Source organism: Denticeps clupeoides, unplaced genomic scaffold (assembly GCF_900700375.1).
Source record: "Denticeps clupeoides unplaced genomic scaffold, fDenClu1.1, whole genome shotgun sequence".
NCBI lineage: Eukaryota > Metazoa > Chordata > Actinopteri > Clupeiformes > Denticipitidae > Denticeps > Denticeps clupeoides.
The window spans coordinates 394076-412912 of record NW_021629993.1 but is presented as its reverse complement, the minus strand read 5'-3'; the positions used below and the strand labels follow the sequence as shown (position 1 = coordinate 412912).

General features: G+C 47.0%; 1 protein-coding gene across 4 annotated transcripts; it reads right to left on the bottom strand.

The window, feature by feature from the left end:
- Positions 1-4996: 4996 nt before the first annotated feature.
- Positions 4997-18837, bottom strand: LOC114779524 (protein MTSS 2-like). Of its 4 annotated transcripts, XM_028967395.1 has the most exons (16): positions 18595-18830; positions 17563-17624; positions 17387-17460; positions 11570-11654; positions 11389-11480; positions 11206-11280; positions 10976-10984; positions 10457-10614; positions 9528-9635; positions 9331-9428; positions 7472-7589; positions 7327-7386; positions 7106-7252; positions 6854-7000; positions 5861-6026; positions 4997-5777 (listed from the first exon to the last, which is right to left on the bottom strand). In XM_028967395.1, the coding sequence occupies exons 1-16, from the start codon at positions 18694-18696 to the stop codon at positions 5140-5142; spliced, it is 2139 nt and encodes a 712-aa protein (XP_028823228.1). In that variant the 5' UTR covers positions 18697-18830; the 3' UTR covers positions 4997-5139. The 4 variants fall into 4 exon arrangements, with proteins under 4 accessions (XP_028823228.1, XP_028823230.1, XP_028823229.1 ...); XM_028967397.1 differs by lacking the exon at positions 7106-7252 and having other exon boundaries at positions 18595-18836; XM_028967396.1 differs by lacking the exon at positions 10976-10984 and having other exon boundaries at positions 18595-18824.

The following is an 18837-nucleotide window of genomic DNA, read 5'->3' as shown; positions in this document are numbered from 1 at the left end:
AGGAACTCCATATGTCTGATCTCGTTTCGTTATTTCTCTGTCCCAACTTCAGGATCCAAGTCTGGTCCTCCTTTAATCAGGGAGATTCAAGAAGACCACAGGATGGAAACTGCTGGTATTTAATGTTCTTGCTGCAGAGGATCATGTGATGACTGGGATGATTCTACCCCAGTGCACCTTCATTCATTTCTTCATATAGAAGAAGCAGAATACATCTCTACCACATCCATAACAAAATAAATGTCATTTTCTCTTTTTCCCTGCATCTGTACTTTATTAAAGTTTTTCCCTTTGGAGAGAAGAGACAAATATGATTATTTTATTGGTAGTGACATAACTGCTGCATAACTGCAACCCTGCGAGTAGCTAAATAGCGTGTTATTATAAGTAAGGCTGCATTATAAGTCAGGTTATTGTTGGTAACGGCATCTATTGTAATTATACTTCATAAAAATGGGCAGAGCAACAAAAACGGGTTTCCAGAAGCCGCACCTCATGTGTAGTGCAGCAGACAAACTTTCACGTTTAGCAGGTAAAGAACACACCCACAAACAGTGCAGGCCCCGCCCCCGACGTCACCTGCCTGTCGTTTGCCTGATCTTATTTACATTTACAGCATTTATCAGACGCACTTATCCAGAGCGACTTACAGTCAGTAGTTACAGGGACAGTCCCCACCCTGGAGACACTCAGGGTTAAGTGTCTTGCTCAGGGACACGATGGTAGTAAGTTGGGTTTGAACCTGGGTCTTCTGGTTCACAGGCGAGTGTGTTACCCCACTAGTATACACCCCAGTATACACATTTATTATACACATGTATAATACACATTTCTTTTATTTTATATTGAGTACTGTGTACTGTATCTCTGTATTGTGACGTCACCATGTTGCATGGAGGCAGGATGGTGACACCCTCGCCATCTCCCTCACCAGCCCAGATGATGGGCAGCTGTGGGCCGCCTCTCTCCTCTGGACTCGAACGTGACAGACAGGTGGCTGCCGGCTGGGGACAGCTGACATGTCGGACAGAGGAAGCAGGTAAACACTGGAGAAACAGGCCAGTTAACCACAGATCCATCATCTCACGCTCATCTCACCATCTACAGGATCACAGTGTGGAGAAAGGAACTCCATATGTCTGATCTCGTTTCGTTATTTCTCTGTCCCAACTTCAGGATCCAAGTCTGGTCCTCCTTTAATCAGGGAGATTCAAGAAGACCACAGGATGGAAACTGCTGGTATTTAATGTTCTTGCTGCAGAGGATCATGTGATGACTGGGATGATTCTACCCCAGCGCACCTTCATTCATTTCTTCATATAGAAGAAGCAGAATACATCTCTACCACATCCATAACAAAATAAATGTCATTTTCTCTTTTTCCTGCATCTGTACTTTATTAAAGTTTTTCCCTTTGGAGAGAAGAGACAAATATGATTATTTTTATTGGTAGTGACATAACTGCTGCATAACTGCAACCCTGCGAGTAGCTAAATAGCGTGTTATTATAAGTAAGGCTGCATTATAAGTCAGGTTATTGTTGGTAACGGCATCTATTGTAATTATACTTCATAAAAATGGGCAGAGCAACAAAAACGGGGTTTCCAGAAGCCGCACCTCATGTGTAGTGCAGCAGACAAAACTTTCACGTTTAGCAGGTAAAGAACACACCCACAAACAGTGCAGGCCCCGCCCCCGACGTCACCTGCCTGTCGTTTGCCTGATCTTATTTACATTTACAGCATTTATCAGACGCACTTATCCAGAGCGACTTATAATCAGTAGTTACAGGGACAGTCCCCCTGGAGCAGTTTAGGGTTAAGTGTCTTGCTCAGGGACACAATGGTAGTAAGTGGGATTCGAACCTGGGTCTTCTGGTTCATAGGTGAGTGTGTTACCCACTAGGATACTACCACCTACCACCACCCTATTTTATTGAATCTGAGTCGGTCGGGTTTCTAACCAAATTTTTCCTGTCGTCAATCCGAATGGAAACTGTTTTACGGTTCTGATCATTTTACTGAACGTCAGACAAACGTGACAGACTTTTATCCTAAAATTAGTCTCCTACAAAACGAATACTAGACCTTAATAACTCATGTGGTACACGTACACGCAGCTTCGTCCTCCACTGACCACATGACACACGTCCATTATAACGTTGGTTGTTCATGCAGCAGAAAAACACGATTCCAGCAGTCAGGGGGACACCATGCAGGACACCTGACAGGCTTCCAGAAGAGAAGTGTGATGTCCCTGTCCCTCCTGACCCTACATGTGTGCCATTCTCAAGGTCCTGTCTTGTGGTCTTGTCCAGGAGAAGCTGCCTCTGACCTTTTCCTTGAGCCAGATGTCGGGCCGCGTTACGTCCTGCTCATAACAATGAACCTCACCTCTCCTGACATGGCTGACGTGGCATGTCCACCGACAGCACCTTACTGGGACCTGATCCGAGGTGACGAGGACAAGGCGGATGATAACCTGGACAAATCTTCAGGATCTTCACCGTAATCAGCGATCTGGACACGACCATGTTGTTCTAAATCAACTCTTATTTTATACAGTCACGCCCACATTGTTCTAAATCAACTCTTATTTTATTCAGACACGCCCACATTGTTCTAAATCAGCTATTATTTTATTCAGACATGCCCACAATGTTCTAAATCAGCTCTTATTTTAGACACGCCCACATTGTTCTAAACCAGCTATTATTTTATTTAGACACGCCCACATTGTTCTAAATCAACTCTAATTTTATTCAGACACGCCCACGTTGTTCTAAATCAGCTCTTATTTTATACAGACACGCCTACATTGTTCTAAATCAGCTATTATTTTATTTAGACACGCCCACGTTGTTATAAATCAGCTCTTATTTTATACAAACACGCCCACATTGTTCTAAATCAACTCTAATTTTATTCAGACACGCCCATGTTGTTCTAAATCAGCTCTTATTTTATACAAACACGCCCACATTGTTATAAATCAGCTTTTTATTTTATTTAGACACGCCCCACGCTGTTCTAATCAGCTTATTTTATACAGGACACGCCCATGCTGTTCTAAATCAACTCTTATTTTATTCAGACACGCCCACGTTGTTCTAAATCAACTCTTATTTTATTCAGACACGCCCACATTGTTCTAAATCAGCTATTATTTTATTCAGACATGCCCACAATGTTCTAAATCAGCTCTTATTTTAGACACGCCCACATTGTTCTAAACCAGCTATTATTTTATTTAGACACGCCCACATTGTTCTAAATCAACTATAATTTTATTCAGACACGCCCACGTTGTTCTAAATCAGCTCTTATTTTATACAGACACGCCTGCATTGTTCTAAATCAGCTATTATTTTATTTAGACACGCCCACGCTGTTCTAAATCAGCTTATTTTATACAGACACGCCCATGCTGTTCTAAACCAGCTTATTTTATACAGACACGCCCATGCTGTTCTAAATCAGCTCTTGTTTTTATTCAGACACGCCCACATTGTTATAAATCAGCTTTTTATTTTATTTAGACACGCCCACGCTGTTCTAAATCAGCTCTTATTTTTATTCAGACACGCCCACATTGTTCTAAATCAGCATTTTTTAAATTTAGACACGCCCACATTGTTCTAAATCAGCATTTTTTTTATTTAGACACGCCCACATTGTTCTATATCAGCTATTATTTTATACAGACAAGCCCACATTCTAAATCAGATCTTTAAATTAGACACGCCCAAGTTCTAAATGAGACCTTTTTTATTCGGACACACCCACGTTCTAAATGAATGGCTGAGAGACACGCTCTCACGCCCAGCACTGATGAAGAGGGAACACTAATAAAAATGAAAAAATCTTCTGGTGAAAAGCACTGCAGCTCCTGCTTTTAAAATCCAGACTTGTTGCCGGATTATAAATGGCCTTCTTGTCAAAACCTCACACAGCCATCCATATTCCCCACGCCATATTTCACTTGTCATTCATTAACTCAGTTATGAAAAATGCATTTTTCCATTTTCACAACTAGAACGAACGTTCTGGAACCTCCTGTGAAATCCTGTGATTCCGGGCACGTGAGCGGCTTCTTCTTCTTTTTAATAAAATTCATTCCCAGAATGAAGGATTTGTGGTTTTTATTCAAGAACGAGTGACCGCTTTGTACGTTTCTTGTAGTCGACGTGTAACCGATGAAACTGTGTTTTTTTATCCATTTGTTTATGGTAATCACATCTTCTCCAGGTTCACCTTCCTGCGAGTACCAAGCATGAAGAAATAATGTCCTCCCTTATCTGGCCCCACCAGAAAGGTGGGATGGAAATCGTCGGCAAATGAATCTGCCACCCAGTACAAAATATCTCTTCATGTTTTTGCATAGAGCAGCATGAGCCTGAACGTCTGCAGTGATCCATCACGGCCTGAGGGACGTCCTCACATCAGCAGCATCAGCATCAGCATCAGCCTTTTTATTTTCAACGTCCGTTACGTCGATATTTGATGAATGGGAACTCTGATCTTCATATTTATAACGTGCAGGATTTTATTGTTTAATGTGCAGAATGCACTTTTTAATTATCCTCATTTCTGTAATAAACAGATGAAAAGTTTAGGCAGGAGCTGGTGGTCCAGAACATTCCAGAACATTGATTATGATGAAAGGATGAATGATTAGTGATTGTATTCAAACTCTGAAATACTCCAACGATTTTGAAGACATCATGAAATCATGATGATGGAATAAATATTGCACACGACGTTTTACTCCATCAAACCAACTTAAACCAGTTAAACCCAACCAGCAACCTGCACTTTAATGACATTAATATGTTAATATATGTAATTATTGGTAAATGAAACCATCTCGGGGTCTTCACTGGTCAGATCAGATGTATTTAAGTACACTGGATTTACACACACGTGACACGAAGAAGGTAAAACAGCCTCCGGCGCCCCCTAGTGTTCGGCAGAGAGAAAAGGAACCAGCCACACAGCAGCTTTACTTCTCAAATATATTTGTTGTCTTATTAAAAAAAAGAACAAGTAAAGAACATCAGACATGTTACAGGGTCACATGTCCAGACCACAGAGGGCGGAGTCAGGGCGCGGCCTACAGTAAATACAGGTCCATGGAGCTCTACGGCCGGAGTTTCGGGGCGGAGCGGTCGTCGCAGGCGGCCTTGCGCAGCTTCACGCCTCTGCGGATGGTCTTCAGGATGTCCTCACCTTCCTGGGGGGCGGGGTCCGTCCCGGACGGGAAGGGGAAGTGACCGTCTCCCAGCGCGTGGGCGCCGTCCGCCAGTTTGCTGATTTTCTCGATGAGACTGTGCCGGTTGGCGGCCAGCAGGTCGTCCTCGTGGACGCTCGTGTCCGTCCCGGGGGACGCCCTCGTGTAGTCGTACATGTACAGACTCTCCTGGCTGCCGTTGGACTCGGGGGGTGGCGGGGGGAAGCCGGGGGAGTCTGGCGCGGTGGGGGTCTTGACCGGGACGATGGGCGGCCGGATGGGAATGGGACCCGCGCTGGAGGGGACGCGTCTCACGGCGGTCTTCGAGGACGGAGTCCGGCGGATGGTGGCCGTTCCGGAGGTTCCAGCTCCGCCCGCCCCGCCGTTGCCGGGGAGACCGGCGGTGCTCGCCGGCCTCTTGGTCTGGACCATGCGGCGGTAGTTCTGGGCGAGGTTGCTGTGGTGCGGAACGGTGCACGATTTGTCGAAGTCCGTCTGAGGGTCCGCGTCACCGTCGCCGTTCATGGAGTGACAGTCGTAGTCGTAGCCTGGAGAGGGACAGGAACACGCTGGCGTCTCATGGTCACCGCCGCCGCGTACGATACGGTGTGTGTGCGTGTGAGTGTGTTACCGTGAGAAGGTATGGCGTCCTCGGAGCAGCACGGCGTGGTGTTCTGGGTGCTGTAGCCGCTGCTGTACTGTAGCGAGTCGCGGCTGCTCCTCTGCTGCTCCACACTCAGACCTCGCGTCAGAACCATCGCCAGCTCGCTGGCCGCTGATGACATGGCTTTACCGTGCTGTTACACATCATCATCATCACCATCATCATCACCATCATTATCATCATCACCATCATCATCACCATCATCATCACCATCACCATCATCATCACCATCATTATCATCATCACCATCACCATCATCTTCACCATCATCATCATCACCATCATCTTCACCATCACCATCATCGTCATAATCACCATCATCATCGTCATCATCACCATCATCTTCACCATCACCATCACCATCATCGTCACCATCACCATCATCACCATCATCATCTTGACCATCATCACCATCGTCATCATCACCATAATCATCGTCATCATCACCATCATCATCATCACCATTACCTTCATCATCATCATCACCATTACCTTCACCATCATCATCATCATCGTTATCATCACCATCATCATCACCATCATCTTCACCATCATCATCATCATCATCACCATCATCATCGTCCTCATCATCATCATCATCATCATCATCATCATCATCACCATCATCATTATCATCATCACCACCATCATCATCACCATCATCATCACCATCATCATCACCATCACCTTCATCATCATCATCACCATCATCATCATCATCGTTATCATCACCATCACCATCACCATCGTCATCGTCATCATCATCATCACCATCACCATCATCTTCACCATCATCATCATCGTCACCATCATCATCGTTATCATCATCATTGTTATCATCATCATCGTCACCATCATCATCGTCATCATCACCATCATCATCACCATCACCTTCATCATCACATTCTCCGTACATTACTGATTTGTTGAAGATGGTGGTAACTTCTCGCTGCTGGTTACCTTGGTGCCGGCGGCTGGGCTCATCCGGGCCTTGTGAGGTTCTTCCGGCTTCGTCCCAGCGTGGCCTCTGCTTCCGTACAGAAGCTCATTCCTACGTAACTGGGTGAGGGCCGGCGGCAGATGGTAGGAAGCGGATTTTGACCAGTCCTGTAGCGGTAATAAGACGTTCCGTAGATAAACGTGTGTGCGGATGAAACGCGATGAGACGTTGAGAAGCTGCAGCGATGAGCGGCGGCGGCGGCGAGAACGAACCTTGCGGCCGGGGCTGTGTGAGGTGGGTGAGGGGGTGTCGGATCCGGGGGAGGAGTTACTCGGGGAGGCGGGCAGGGCGAAGGAAAGGGGCCGGAGGGAGGCGGTGCGTGCGTGAGCGCGGCGGAACGTGGCGAAGGATGAACCCCACTGCGGGACGAACAGGCGGGTGAGAACCGAGCACGCGGCCCACAAACACGCCGGCAACGCGGGGCGGGACTCACCGCGGTCGGAGAACCGCAGTCACTGGGGGACGCCTCCGACGACGCAGAGCTGGACGACTTCTAATGGACAGACAGAGAGACAGGCTGGACAGGGGACATCAGCGGGTTCTCGTTAGGCGCTACGTGTGGGGTCCTGTTCTGGTACCTGGCTGGTGAGGTCAGAGGGCACGGGACGGGCCGCGGCGTCCTGCGAGACGAAGCCAGAGTCGTGAGACGACACGCTGCTGAGGCGGTGAGGGCCACCTGGTGGCAGGTGGACCAGGCTGCAGGAGAAGAAACGCAGAGTGAACACCAACACTGTCCACGTCACCACGTCCACATCACACCACATGCATAGAAGAAGAATAAAGGAAGTGAGTTGTTAATCAGCTGATGAGATCTTCCATCTTCACTCCTTTACTCTTCACACGGTCTACTGAAGTTCAGCTTTATGGTCATTTCAGCTACATACATGTTATACGGTACAGAGTGAAACTGGTGCTACACGTAACATTTGAACGATTAGACAAAGTTACGTACCGACATGAAGCCCACAAACTGGCTACATGAAGATCTACATGAAGAAAAACCACGTAGACAACAAACAGACAGACAGACAGACGGCGCCAAACTGGTGAAGTAAATTATACATGTTTGAAAGTAAAATAGTGCGTTAATAGATAATACTGCAGATAGATAATATTATAACAGAGTGTGTGTGAGTGTGTGTGTGTGTGTCAGTCCACAGTGGACAGGTGTCTGATGTCCTGTAGGATGAAGATGTTCCAGAGTCTGGCAGTGAGGGCCCGAGTTCTTCAGTACTTTTCTCCGGATGGTAGGGGGGTGAAGGTGCTTGTGAGGGGTGTGTAGAGTCCTTCACAATGCTGGTGGCTTCCTGGATGCAGCGTGTGGTAAATGTCTGTTATGGAGGGAAGAGAGACCCTGACGATCTTCTCAGCTGTCCTCACTATCTGCTGTAGGTTCTGTAGGTACGGTGCAGTTCCCAAACCAGACAGAGATGCAGCTGGTCAGAATGCTCTCGGTGGTCCCTCTATAGAAGGTGGTGAGGATTGGTGGTGGGAGATGGATTTTCCTCAGCCTCCGCAGGAAGTAGAGATACTGTTGAGCTGGTGTTCCAGGAAAGGTTCTCCTCTAGATGAACACCGAGAAACTTTGTGTTCTTGATGATCTCCACACAAGAACTGTGGATGTTCAAAGGAGAGTGGACCCATCGTTGTCTTCTGAAGTCAACAATCATCTCTTTCATGTCCACGTTCAGAAACAGATCAGAAACGACCCACCACGGTCGTATCATCTGTGAACTTGATTTGGTTGGAGCTCTGCATCGCTGCACAGTCGTGGGTCAGCAGGGTGAACAGCATTGGACTGTCTCTCAGTCAGGAAGTCCAAGATCCAGTCACAGAGGGAGATGTTCAGGCCCAGCAACTCAGCTTCTCAACCAGGTGCTGAGGAACGATGGTGTTGAATGCTGAACTGAAGTCTCTGAACAGCATTCGTGTGAATGTGTCCTTATTGTCCAGGAACAATGGCAGTGCTCAGTGAGATGTTGAAGATGTGAGAACATCTGCCAGCTGGTCTGCACATTCTTTGAGCATCTTCCAGGGATGTTGTCTTGTCCAGCAGCCGTCCGTGAGTTAACTTTATGAACCATGGTTCCTGCTGGGCAGGTTCTCACCTGCTTCAGAACCGGTTTTGTGTGTCTGTTGAGCGGTCTCTATGCTGGAATTAGCATAACAGTGATGTGGTCTGATTGGCCGAGATGGTACGAACTGGCGACTTTGATGTATACGAGATCCAGTGTGTTATCCTCTCTCGTCGTGAAGTCCACATGTTGATGGAATTTAGGGAGAACCGACTTGAGATTTGCATGGTTGGAATCTCCGGCGATGATGAACGGTCAGGGTTAGATAACAGAACGTAGAATGCCACCTTCGCACTAGAACTGGGTGGAATGTACACTCCAATAATGAAAACTGAGGTACTGAGGATCATCTTCATATCTACCTGCACAAGCTGCTCTTCCTGGATCCTGTGCTGCTGGGGGAGGAGGGGGGCGTCTGGTAGGACCAGCTGTAGTCTGATCCCTTTAGATCCACGATCACCTGCAGATACACACACAGAACATGAAACCTGCACACACACACACACACACACACACACCCTCACGCAGGAACGTATACGTTCACATCCAGACACCACACCTGTTCACTGGCAGCGGGCAGCTTGTGAGGGTCTGTGGTCAGTACTGTGAGGTCATCAATAATGGCCTGAAGATGGGTCACCTCCCCCAGCATGGAGATCTCGCCCTTCTACACGGTCACAAACAAACAGCTTCACTACAGGAACCACCTGAGACCTCTCCACCCTCATTACTCCACTCCAACCTCATTACTCCACCTCTCCACCCTCATTACTCCACTCCAATCTCATTACTCCACCTCTCCACCCTCATTACTCCACTCCACCTCGCCACCCTCATTACTCCACCTCTCCACCCTCATTACTCCACTCCACCTCTCCACCCTCATTACTTCACTTCTCCACCCTCATTACTCCACTCCACCTCGCCACCCTCATTACTCCACTCCACCTCTCCACCCTCATTACTTCACTTCTCCACCCTCATTACTCCACTCCACCTCGCCACCCTCATTACTCCACCTCTCCACCCTCATTACTCCACCTCTCCACCCTCATTACTTCACTTCTCCACCCTCATTACTCCACCTCTCCATCCTCATTACTTCACTTCTCCACCCTCATTAGTCCACTCCGCCCTCATTACTCCACCCCATCTCTCCACCCTCAGTACTCACTCCACCTGCCCACCCTCAGTACTCCACCGTCTCCACCCGCAGGACGCCACGCCAAGCCGCCACCCTCAGGACGCCACTCCACCGCGCCACCCGTCAGGACTGTCACGGCGCCACCCGCTCCCCCTCATTAGTCCACTCCACCCTCATTACTCCACCCCATCTCTCTACCCTCATTACTCCACCTCTCCACCCTCATTACTCCACTCCATCTCTCCACCCTCATTACTCCACTCCACTTCTCCTCCCTCATCACTCCACCCCTCTGCATATAGCTGCAGTTTTTAAAGTGAAGCCCCTTTAGACCCCCGTCTCACCACCACGGGCTGCAGCAGGCTGATGAAGGTGCAGTAGCGCCCCCTCTCCTCCACCAGGGCTCGGCGCACCGCCTGCTTCTCTGTCTCCTGCATCAGCAGGAACATGTCGCTCACATCCTGCATGGCACTGCTCAGCCGTGGCTGCAGGCCTCCCCTCCCTGCAGATTGTGTAGGAGTCAGATGTTGAGCTGAGACCACCATGCATGACAGTACATTTCACACGACTACAGCAGAGTTCCACTGAGAAAATGGACACCATGGAGCCTAAACAGCTGGTTTACATCACGTCTCATCTCAGCATGACCTGAATCTTCTGAAAAGGTTTTACAATCCCTGGATGTTGCACTGACCCCTGATGTATATCCAGGCAACATCTCATGATGCAGGTTTTCTAGAACAACAGCAACAGGTGTGGATGGATGGATGGATAGATGGATGGATGAGTAGACGGACAGATGGAGGGATTATTATAAGGCATTATAATCCCAGAGAGCAGCTAGAAGGGTGAAGCATACATACCCGATATCTCTACAGGGACGGGCCGAAGAGGGGACACAGACAGAGTGGGAAAGGTAAAAAAGAGAGGAGGAGAAGTTAGAGCTGCACTGTTGAGAGCGCCGAGTAAGAAAAGGAGGAAAATGAGGCGTGGCCTGGCCTGAAATCAGATGTTAACACCGGACCCTTAATTGCAACAAAACCCCCACATCTCACCCCAGTTCCCCAGTTTTTTATTGCGAGTGGAGCCTCACCCTTCCTGGCTTTCTTCTGCAGCCTCAGCGTGTCTGACGACTTCTTCTTAATTTCCTGGCAGGACCGCTTGTACTCTGAAAGACGGTGGTTACATTTCAGGCTTCGTATGAAGATAACCAGCATGGTTTTTATGGTTTATATGGTCTTCTTTATCTTGATGAGTTTGTGGGAAATGCTACAACCTTTAGCATGATCTTTATCCAGCAGGGCAGACGTTTTCTTCCACTCCTCTATCTTGTCGTGCAGGGGAGCAATGAGTTTCTCCATGAGGGCGCTGGTCAACACAGAACCACATCAGAACCAATTCCCAAGAGGGACAAACATCTAAATGGCCAAACCACACATTGGTTGAAGGTCTCCTACTTGGTCAGGTGACGCAGTTTGGCCTCGATGCTGCGGTGCCTCATGCACATGCGCGTCAGAGCCGAGCCGATGTCCCTGGTGGCACCTGGACAACATCAGAAGAACGTTAAGAAACACAAACATGACATTTAATCCTCATCGGCCTCAGAGTTATTTGGGTCTTTGTGGATCTCCCCCCAGTGGGCATTCAGATGACCTCATCATCATCATCATCATCATCACCACCAAAATCATCGGTGGTATCAGTGCTGGTCTTGATACATATTACAGGAATTGGAATAAAAAATATCTCCATAAGAGCCCTGATGAAATGGGACTCAACTATGACATCATCAGAGCTACAAACCACCACAAGGGGGCAAGTCTCTCCAGGCCTGGCTTTTATTCTCTGAAGAACGTTACTTCCGCAAGCAGGACCTTCATAATAAGGCGTCTCTGTGGTCACGGTGGTGGGTGAACTGGTCCCACATCATAGCAGTAATTCCCCACTCAGACCCAGAAACCAGGCCAGAGCAGATTTACTGACGCAACCTCTGACCCAAAAGCCTCGTAATTCCCACAGTAAAGTTCATGCCGCACTGTAGATCCGCTGCTTATCCAACACGAACACTCCGGGTGGAAAGACGATATCTAATATTAATTGTATTGTTCATATTCGTTTGAATGGAACATTGATTATTTTTTATTTTTACATTTTTTGGCATGATCTGTATACTACGCTATTATTACAGGTCAGACAGCGGGGGGCGTGACCTCTATAAAAGATTTATTTCTCCTCCGCCAGCCCTCCATCCTGAGGGAAGGAAGCTCTGTAAAGGGATATCCCATCATTCTTCTCAGTGGAGGAGCTGCCTTTCCTGTCTGTGCTCCATTTCTGACATACTTCGTCATACTGGGATACAAAGCCCACCAACAACCAAATATTCAGGCAAATCAATATTTGTATGAATAAACGACACAAATATGTCATGATCTGCAACCAAAACATGTGTTCAGTACTAGTACAATTACTAGTTTGTCCTCATAATCCCAGGATTCAGCCTGATGACCCCTGAACTCTAGATAGTCCTCACACGCACACTCTCACATACATGTGGACATACACACTGTACATTACATTTGTAGATGGATGTTGTATTATCTTTTCTCTTTTATGAAGATGACTGACATTCACATCCACTCACCAACAAACCACCCCTACTAGAGAGATCTGCTCTGGCCCTGCAGGTATCTAACCAGGCATTTCCTTCAAAGAAGACCAGAAGCTGCTCTGCTGGTGTCCTAAAGACATGAGAGATTTCAGGGCCAAGCAGCAATCTATCCCATCATCATACCACTCCACTCATCTTATCTCAACTCTTTACAACGTCTGGAGGAAGAAAATAAAGCTCTGCATTAACTGCTGATGTCCTGAGTCTTCACAGAAACTCACACTGAAGAATTTCAATAGAACAACAAAGAACAATATTAGCAGCATCTGTAGATCTTTACAAATGGTAGATAAAAGAAGGACAGAGGAAAAAAACGAAGGTCTTGCAGATCACTTAGATCACCATATGATCTTATAAAACTGCCGCTGCAGTTAAGCCTGAATTAATCCTAAATTTTAAACCAGCAATGAACTGGAAATCAGGTCTTTTTTCTTCAGTTACTGTAGCAGGTGGCAGCAATGAATCTCCATCACAACATCAGTCCTCCTAAAAGATCTCGTCCATCACAGAATCTGCACCACATTTTCAAAACAATCAATTTCACTCCTGAAATTTACATTTACAGCATTTACCAGACGTCCTTATCCAGAGCTACTTACATTTACATTTACATTTATGGCATTTGGCAGACGCCCTTATCCAGAGCGACTTACAACGTGCTTTCAAGTTACCATCGATGAAGAGATCAATTCCGGTTCACTAGGACCCCAACTATGAATACATCTATTTAATTCACTCTGTTGTAGATTCTGTACACAAAGTTCGACAACAAGAAAATTACAATTTAATCTAAATATTCTTTAAAGAGGAAGGTCTTGAGCTGTCGTTTGAAGGTGCTCAGTGACTGAGCTGTTCTGACCTCGAGGGGAAGTTCATTCCACCACCGAGGGGCCAAGACAGAGAAGAGTCTAGATGAATGTTTTCCTTTTACCTTCAGAGATGGAGGGACCAGGCGAGCAGTACTGGAGGCTCGGAGTATACGAGGTGCAGTGTGAGGTGTAATAAGGGCTGTGAGGTAGGATGGTGCTACTCCATGTTTGGCTTTGTAGGCCAGCATCAGTATTTAGAACCTGATGGTGCAGCTACTGGGAGCCAGTGGAGGGAACGTAGCAGAGGGGCAGTGTGGGAGAACTTGGGAAGGTTGAAGATAATTTTGTAGTAGTTGTAGAGGTGGGATGGTACATAGTGGTAGACCAGCTAGAAGGGAGTTACAGTAGTCCAGTCGTGAGATTACTAAGGACTGAACCAGGATCTGCGTGGCCTGGGTTGATAAGGGCGGATTCGTCTGATATTGTAGAGAAGGAATCTACATGAGCGGGAAAGATTGCTGATGTGAGTTGAGAAGGAGAGTTGGTTGTCTATTGTTACGCCAAGGTTGCGGGCTGTTGCAGAAGGAGAGAGCTGCGAGTTGTCTAGGTAAATAGCAAGATCCTGACTTACAGTCAGTAGTTACAGGGACAGTCCCCCCCTGGAGACAGTCTTGGGTTAAGTGTCTTGCTCAGGGACACAATGGTAGTAAGTGGGGTTTGAACCTGGGTCTTCTGGTTCACAGAGATGTGTCTTGCCCACTAGGCTACTACCACCCATATACCACCCACCCATATGAAATTCCATCCAACAAGCCTCCATCAGCACCATCAGCCACCACAGCGTGGTTCTGTGGAATACTGCCCTGCCTCCTGTCATGCTTCTCTTCATGCTTCTTTTAAAATAAACATGAATGTTATTGTACGGAACCAGCAGAATGAGTTCACGTATCCTCAACATAGTTACTGTGTGTGTGAGTGTGTGAGATAAAGTGTTACTGCTTCCCTCTGTGACTTCCTGTTCATGGATCATACTGCAGCTAAAAATAACCAGTATTCACTCCAGCTGCAGATTTTCAACTTGGCCAAAAACAGGGTGGTGGAGGCCTAGTAATTAACCAACCAACCTCTCCATCACAAACCCACACAACTCAACCAACCAACATCTCTAACAACTCAACCAACCTCCCTAACAACTCAACCAACCAACCTCCCTAACAACTCAACCAACCAACATCTCTAACAACTCAATCAACCAACATCTGAAACACAAACCCACACAACTCAACCAACCAACCTCTCCATCACAAACCCACACAATTAAACCAGCCAACCTCTCTAACAACTCAACCAACCAACATCTCTAACAACTCAACCAACCAACCTCCCTAACAACTCAACCAACCAACATCTCTAACAACTCAATCAACCAACATCTGAAACACAAACCCACACAACTCAACCAACCAACCTCTCCATCACAAACCCACACAATTAAACCAGCCAACCTCTCTAACAACTCAACCAACCAACATCTCTAACAACTCAACCAACCAACCTCCCAAACAACTCAACCAACCAACATCTCTAACAACTCAACCAACCAACCTCCCTAACAAATCAACCAACCAACCTCTCTAACAACTCAACCAACCAACATCTGAAACACAAACCTACACACCTCAACCAACCAACCTCTCCATCACAAACCCACACAACTAAACCAGCCAACCTCTCTAACAACCCAACCAACCAACATATGAAACAAAAACCTACAAAGCTCAACCAACCAACCTCTCCATCACATACCCACACAACTCAACCAACCAACCTATCTAACAACCCAACCAACCAACATCTGAAACACAAACCTACACAGCTCAACCAACCAACCAACCTCTCCTATAACTCAACTAACCAACCTCTCCAACAAGAGTGGTAGTAGCCTAGCGGGTAACACACTCGCCTATGAACCAGAAGACCCAGGTTCAAATCCCACTTACTACCATCATGTCCCTGAGCAAGACACTTAACCTCCAGGGGGGGGACTGTCCCTGTAACTTCTGATTGTAAGTCGCTCTGAATAAGGGCATCTGGTAAATGCTGTAAATGTAAAACAACCAACCTCTCAAAAACAAACCCACTTAGGGCAACCAACCAACCTCTGAAAGACAAACCTACACTACTCAACCAATCAACCTCTCCAACAACTCAACCAACCAACCAACCTCACCAACACAAACACACACATCTCAACCAGCCAATCAAAAAACTAAGCCGACTAAAACGACCTCTAAACAGCACACATAATGAAATGTTCCCTCTGCGTTTATCCAATGAGTGAATTGAGCAGCCATGTGTGTAGATGGTCAGCCAGTGGCACCTGGCTGGTTAGTGAATCTAAATCTGTGACCTTTCAACCTTCTTAAGTTCTCCAACCCAACCAGCTCAACTAACCAATCAAAAACAACTAACCCAACCAAACTCAGCATCGTTCCCAACTCGACCAGGGCAGACACATCTTGTGTATATTTGACAGTAATCTGCAGTTTGAGAGTGAGGGACTATATAATTTGTGTCCTATGTCCAGATGGCAAGCACACACACACACACACACACAGAGCAACTGAGAGAAGATTAACCGCCACATACTGCCCACACATCTAGACAGTATATGTGTCAGGGCAAGGTAAAGAAGATTACACGCCTCAGCTTCAGCATTCTACAGTCTAAGGAGATCCTGCTGTGAGTGAACAGAACACACACACACACACACACACACAACAAATACTCATAATACACAAGCAAGGAACTCTTCATCAAATACATACCACAACATTTTCACCACTAAACACAAACCGTCAGTGATTACCGTCCTCAGTGTGCTGTGTAGATCTGCTGTCTGACGTGTGATGGAGATGCGTTATGTGGAGTATGTTGTGGAGATGTATTACGTGGAGGAGGCTCTTCAGACACCAGCCACTAAAATTCAAACCTGAATGAAACATTTCAACATTTACTGAGCAGGAGTCCATCACGGTTTATCCAGCATGTGCCTGTGTGTGTCACATCCTGCAATAAAAATGGCACTATAAAACAGAATGACGCTAGAGCTGTAAACATCGTAGTCGTAGTGAGCAGATGCCTGGCAGATGGGAGGAAGAGGGAGGAGAAGCACCAGAAATGACCATTCGTTTTCTCCACAAATCATTAAAAAGATCATATCTTGATACAGAACATCAAACTCAAACACACACAGAGTGATTCTAGTTTCTAAAATGACCTTTAACCTTGTGACTGAACAGTGAGACACTCTCACTGTTGAACCTGGACACACACCAGCCCTTTCAGGGGAAGACTGGAGACTGGAGACTGGATCCACCCACTGCCAGAGTGAAAAGTCTACTGTTGGGTTTTGGTAAACGTGTGTGTGTGTGTGTGTGTAAAGCGATGCTGATATGCGAGCTTTTAGAGTCCAGCTGTGCCAGCACCAATCTGCTGCTGATGCTGATTGCAGCGCTAAAGCTGTGGGATTAAAGCGAGAACTCTGATTGGTGTACAGCACCGGCATTCTGACTGTATACTGGCCATCACACACCCCACCACTCACACACACACACACACACAGCAACATTCATACACAGTAAGTGTGCTTTTCTGGTTGTGTTATATTTTGTATTATATTTTGTTTTGTAAGTGAAGGAGTGGCTCACAGCACCACCTGACCGGACTCTAAAGTTAACCCCGCCCACCAATTAGCACACGGACAGAAAGACGGACAGAGACGTGGAAATCTTTACCTCTTGTACTGGTAGCCATGTCTGCTACCTTCTGAAAAGCATCAAGGAAGGCAGCAGCAGCGAGAACAGTGGTCCTGTCAGAGACACACACACACACACACACACACACAGATAAATACACAAAGAGACCAGGATTGACAGAGACAGACGGAGGGGGCGGGGCCTCTTAGTCTCACCTGAGTTGGGAATGGAGTTTTGTGGCTTTGGCAGTGAAATCCTCCCACACAGGATACGAGTACTGTAGACACACACAGACACACACACACACACACAGATCTGAAGTCATATACAATGATCTCACCAGTCAATATCTTGGTACAGGACATTGTTCAGCAACTAATAAAATCCAGAATACGGAATCTCAACATTTCAGTGTATCTGGCCAGCCTGGGTTCATGACCTTACAGGGTCACTAATCCAATTTCAATTAATCATCGTTTAAACCCGCAGATCTAGATCTGTCACAGTGATGAGACCACTGCTGACCACTGCTGACCAGTAACCTGAACCAAGCATCCAACCCCCAGAATGTAAATGTAAATCTAACTGACCGCTGCTGACCAGTAACCTGAACTCACCACATACAGGCACAAAATATACTATAATGCCGGATAAAACAGAAAATAAGGCTAATTATTATTATAACATGTGTAGAAATGTTTACAATGTTACATTGTTAAATGTAACAAAAATGGAGAGAACGAGAGCGAGAGAGAAAGAGAGGGTGAGAGAGAGATATACAGAAAGAAAGAGAGGGTGAAAGAGAGAGAAAGAGAGAGTGAGAGAGAGATATACAGAGAGAAAGAGAGAGGGTGAGAGAGGGAGAGAGAGAAGGAGAGAGAGAGTGCGAGAGAAAGATATACAGAGAGAAAGAGAGAGGGTGAGAGAGGGAGAGAGAGAAGGAGAGAGAGAGTGCGAGAGAAAGATATACAGAGAGAAAGAGAGAGGGAGAGAGGGAGAGGGAAGGAGATAGAGAGAAATAGAGAGGGTGATAGAGAGCGATATAGACAGAGGGTGAGAGAGAGACAGAAAGAGAGAGAAAGAGAGAGAGAAAGAGAGAGGGTGAAAGAGAGTATCTCGGTGGGTTTAAGTCCCACAACAAAGCGCCCAGCCTCCCCCCGGGTGATGGAGACCCCACCAGCTTCATCATGAGGAAGAGGAGTCCGGCTCCAGGTCCGGTGGAAACAAAGGCTGAGGAAGCCGCTCACCTTCATGTCGTTGACCAGGGCCTGGAATAACCCCCCCAGAGCCCCGCAGTCCTTCTCCACGCCCTCCATGGTGTAGCGGACAGAACCCGGGTTCGGTTCCATCAGGAGAGGAACGAGGAGCCGGTCCGCCGCTCGGCCATCGAGGTTCCGTCCGTCATGATGCTGCGGGGGAGACGAAACTCGAGCCGCCGAACTGCGCCGCGGCCAATCAGGAGCGAGCTTCAGAGCGGGGGGCGGGGCGTG